At 40.9% G+C, this 5,053-nt stretch overlaps 1 protein-coding gene across 1 annotated transcript; it reads right to left on the bottom strand.

The window, feature by feature from the left end:
- Positions 1–1,146: 1,146 nt before the first annotated feature.
- LOC124145106 (uncharacterized protein K02A2.6-like) lies at positions 1,147–4,656 on the bottom strand. Its single transcript, XM_046514789.2, has one exon. It carries the CDS (start codon positions 4,654–4,656, stop codon positions 1,147–1,149), a length of 3,510 nt encoding a protein of 1,169 aa, XP_046370745.2.
- Between the last annotated feature and the right edge of the window lie 397 nt (positions 4,657–5,053).

The following is a 5,053-nucleotide window of genomic DNA, read 5'->3' as shown; positions in this document are numbered from 1 at the left end:
GCCATGGGATTCTCACGTTCGTTATTACCTTTGTGTCTGGCACTTTGCTTAAGAAGCTGCCCCTGTCTCTTAATAGGAATGACAGAAATTGAAACAAAATCGCTTGTTTTATTTCCTTAAACATGCTGGAGGTTGGAATTGATCATTTTAAGGTCGAACAAACACTGTAACTCGAATTTAGTTTGAAATCGGAATGATTAAGAGATGCTATTACAATTTGCCTCACCTGTGTTTCAATAGGAATGACAGAAATTGAAACAAAATCTCTTTTTATATTTCCTTAAAAATGCTGGAGGTTCGAATTGATCATTTTCAGGTCGAACAAACACTGTAACTCGAATTAAGTTTGAAATCGGAATGATTAAGATATGCTATTACAATTTGCCTCACCTGTGTTTTAATAGGAATGACAGAAATTGAAACAAAATCGCTTTTTTTATTTTCTTAAAAATGCTGGAGGTTGGAATTGATCATTTTAAGGTCGAACAAACACTGTAACTCGAATTAAGTTTGAAATCGGAATGATTAAGATATGCTATTACAATTTGCCTCACCTGTGTTTTAATAGGAATGACAAAAATTGAAACAAAATCGCTTTTTTTATTTCCTTAAAAAATGCTGGAGGTTGGAATTGATCATTTTAAGGTCGAACAAACAATGTAACTCGAATTTAGTTTGAAATCGAAGGATTAAGATATGCTATTACAATTTACCGCACTTTATAATACAATTTGCCGCAGTTTGTTAAAATTTGGCGCCCCTGTCTATCAAAAGAAATGATAGAATTTGAAGCAAAATCGCTTTTTTGATTTCCTTAAACATGCTGGAGGTTGGAATGGATTTTGTTAAGGTCGAACAAACACTGTTGTAATACCTTCGTATTAATGACACAACTCGAGCTCAATACGAGCCAACTTTACTTCAGCCATGTGACGGTCAGTACAAAAACTTGGTCCGGCAATCTCAAATCAACAATACATACAAAACTCGAATCTGTAAACGAAACAGGATCCATTACATCCCCTTTTTTCCATAAGCTAAAAATAAAGATAACACTACTTTAAGTGTCACACTGTTAAATGAAATGTCTGTCTCTCTGAGCACAATAACTTTATCACAAATAAAACCATTATTGCAATTTTAGAGTCACTCAGAGAATCGCTGTGGTCTGAAGATTGGTCGACCACTGGATGAGAATGCAATGGGGTTCCTCGATGGAACAAGGCTTTGCGACACATTCATGTCTGGAGGAGTGTCTGGAGACTGTACAGGAACATTCTCTGGAGTAGCATTAGTTGCTCCTTGAGTGGTTCCATCAGGACTTTGGATAATACTGCAGTCGTCAGGAAGATTTTCCTTTGTTGGAATCAGGTCATGCTTGTTCCGTCGGTACTCTGAGCCACCTTGAGTTCTTACTACCAAAGAACGTGGAGTGCTTGCATATTTCACAACTTTAGCTTGGATCCAGTCCTTCCCTTGCCTCAATCGCACACTGTCATTCACCTGTATTGGTGGTCTTGGATGAGCTCTCTGATCATAGTAGACTTTCTGGGTCTCTCGTGACTGTGAGATTGCTTGTTTCACTACATCACAGTCAACAACTTCAGGTCTGAGCATTGCATATTGCACCGGTAAGTCACTTCTCAACCTGCGTCCCATCAGCAGTTGCGCTGGTGAGGCGAGTCCATTTATAGGCGTATTCCTATAAGCCAACATTGCCAGATATGGATCTGCATGACTCTGCCTAGACTTTCGTAACAGCTGTTTGAGAGTTTGGACTGTGTTTTCAGCAAGACCATTGGCCTGTGGATACAGTGGTGACGACGTTATGTGTTCAAACTTCCACTTGTCACTAAAGGTCTTAAACTCAGCGCAGGCATACTGTGGCCCATTATCAGAGACAACCCGCATAGGCACGCCATGTCGTCCAAAGATGGACTTGATATGTGTGATGACTGTAGAAGCCTTTGTGTTGGTTAACAGGGCTACTTCAAAATACCTGCTGTAGTAGTCTACTACTACTAAATACTCTCTTCCATCCATATGGAATAGATCTGTGGCTACTACTTGCCACGGGAGGGTAGGTACTTCACTGGAGATCATGGGTTCCTTACAAGGACTTTTCCTGTGCTCTTGACATACTGCACACTGCTCTACTGTTCTCTCAATATCTTTGTTCATACACGGCCAAAAGAGAATCTCTCTAGCTCTTTCTTTCGACTTGGTCATTCCTTGATGACCACTATGAATGCATTGAAGCATTTCAACTCTGAGTTTCGAGGGAATGACTACTTTACTCCCCTTGTACACAATTCCATCAACACAGGAGATTTCCTCTCGAAATGTCCAAAAGTCCTTGACTTGAGCGGAACAGTCTACGTGTGTAGCTGCCCAACCATTTTGCACTGCACTAATCACTGCCTGCAGCTGTTCATCTTCAACTGTAGCGGATTTTATCTCAGACATCTTCCTATCTGAAATAGGTAAGCCTGTTGTCACCATATGAACATATGCGCTAACTTCCTCATCAAAAGAGTTCAAGTCTGTCAGCTTTTCTTCTATAAAGTGTCTGGACAGCATATCAGCCACAGGAATGTCTTTTCCTGGAATGTACTTGACAACAACATCATACCTTTGCAGTCTGATTCTCATCCTCTGGAGACGTAGTGGTACAGCGTGGAGTGGCTTCATGAAAATGCTCTCCAATGGTTTGTGATCTGACATGACAACAAATCTTCTACCCATCAAATAATGATGAAATTTCTCACAGCCAAATACTATGGCCATCATCTCCTTTTCTATCTGTGCATAATTGCGCTGACATGACGTCATAGACTTGGATGCAAATGCTACAGGGTGTCCTTCCTGTAACAGAACAGCCCCAACACCATTCTGGGATGCATCCACTTGCAGAACGACTTCTTTCTGGGAATCAAAATATCGCAGAACAGGACCTGGTGATCTTGTGATGAGATCCTTGATCTCTTGGAACGTTTGTTCATGGTTTGGAGTCCAATTCCACTGACTGTCTTGCTTAATCAGATCACGCAGGATGTGAGTTCTCTCAGAAAGACAAGGGGAATACTGTGCAAGATAAGTGAACATTCCCAGATAACCTTCAAGCTCCTTCTTGCTTGTTGGAGTTGTCATTGTGCGTACTGCTTCAACTTTATCCGGGTCTGGTTTCATGCCATCAGAGGTAAGTATTTCACCAAAGAATTTCACTTCCTGCGAACACAGTTGAGTCTTGTCTGCATTTAACTTGATACCACTTCCTTTTGCAGTCTCAAGAGTGTCCATGAGGTTCTTGTTATGTTCCTCAATGATTCTGCCACTGATGAGAATATCATCTACTATTGGGTGAGTATAGTTCAGTTTTTCGAAGATTTTGTCCATGCGCTTTTGGAACACTTCACTGGCACTTTTAATTCCAAATGGAAGACGTAAGAACCTATATCTACCACATGGAGTGTTGAACGTGGTTAACATGGAGGAGTCGTGGTCAAGTTGTACTTGCCAGTATGACGATTTCGCATCTAGAACTGTGAAGTACTTGTGGTCAGCAATCTTTGAGGTCACATCTTGTATCGTGGACATTCTGTAGTGCTCGCGTTGTATCGCCTTATTTAGGTCAGCTGGGTCAAGGCACAACCTAATTTCACCACTGGCTTTAGGAACGACCACCATAGAATTTACCCACTCAGTGGGCTCTTCCACTTTCATGATCACTCCCAAGTCCTCCATTCGCTGAAGTTCCACTTGAACTTTCTCATGTAGGGCAATCGGAACTTTCCGTGGAGCATGTACTACTGGTTTCACTTCTGGGTCAAGCTGAATACTGTACTTGTCTTCAAGACATCCTAAGCCTTGGAAGATATCTGGAAACATCCTGAGTATTTTCTCAGAACTACTTGCATCAGTAATCAGGCGTTCAATGTTCAACAGGACTTTTATCAGGTTTAAGTCCTCACAGGCTCGAAGTCCTAACACTGAGGGTGCCTCTTCTTGCACTATATAGAACTTTAGGCGTACAGACACATTTCTGTAACTACAATCCAGGTAAGTCATACCTGCAATTTTCAACCACTTCTGTCCATAGCCGTAAAGCCTTGTGTCCGGTTTCTCAAGAGGACCTGCAAACTTGCAGACTTTTAGAAAGTCTCTCTCTGACATAGCATTAACTTGTGCTCCTGTATCTATCTTCATAGCTACTATGAACTTCTTGTTCACTAGGATATCTGCATATTGTTCTGAATAGTCTTCACCACTTTCACCCTTTCTATCCTCTATTGTCCCAATAAAGAGTTCATCAGTCTCTAAACTGTGGACTTTTGGGTTGCTTTGACCTTGTTTCCATCTTCCGGACCCTCTTGAGTTCTGTGTTTTAGGTGGATTCCTCGCTACTGTTCTGGACCTACAAACTGATGCATAATGTCCAAATTTGTGACACTTCAAACACTCAGCACTTCTTGCAGGACACATGTCATTCTTTGAATGTGATTTTCCACATCTTTCACACATATCACTACTTGTTTTCACACTAGCCTGTGCACTTGCTGATCGCTTCTGACTACTGTCCCCTAACTTTCTCTGATGAGTATAACCACCACTTCTCTTCTGAATGCTACAAACTGCCTCTGACTGAATTTCTTTCATCTGTTTTTTACTCACTTCAAAACTTCTCGCTATTTCAAGGGCCTTATTTACTGTCAAATCTGCTTCTTGTAACAGTCTTTCTTGTACTTGTTTGTTACTCGTTCCACAAACTATTCTATCACGAACCATGTCATCAGCAATCGCACCAAAGGCACAATCTTTCGCGAGGGTTTTGATTTCTGTCACATATGAATCCACTGTCTCATTTTGGCCCTGAACACGTGTATTAAAGCGAAAGCGCATGATTGTCACATTCGTTTTAGGAATACAATAGTTTTCAAATTTTGTGTACAGAGGTTGCAATTTATCCTTTTCTTCATTTGTCAATGTCCAAGTATTAAATACATCTCGGCCCTCCTGACCAATGTACAACAGAAAATAGCAACACTTTTCCTTT

This window comes from Haliotis rufescens, unplaced genomic scaffold (assembly GCF_023055435.1).
Source record: "Haliotis rufescens isolate VD_foot unplaced genomic scaffold, xgHalRufe1.0.p SCAF_9, whole genome shotgun sequence".
In the NCBI taxonomy this organism is placed as follows: domain Eukaryota; kingdom Metazoa; phylum Mollusca; class Gastropoda; order Lepetellida; family Haliotidae; genus Haliotis; species Haliotis rufescens.
Note: the sequence above shows the minus strand (reverse complement) of the source record. Positions and strands in the feature narration are given on the sequence as shown.

Bases quoted from the DNA above. Each gene is read 5' to 3' on its own strand.
- LOC124145106 (XM_046514789.2), bottom strand. From the start codon at position 4,656: ATGAAAGAAATTCAGTCAGAGGCAGTTTGTAGCATTCAGAAGAGAAGT.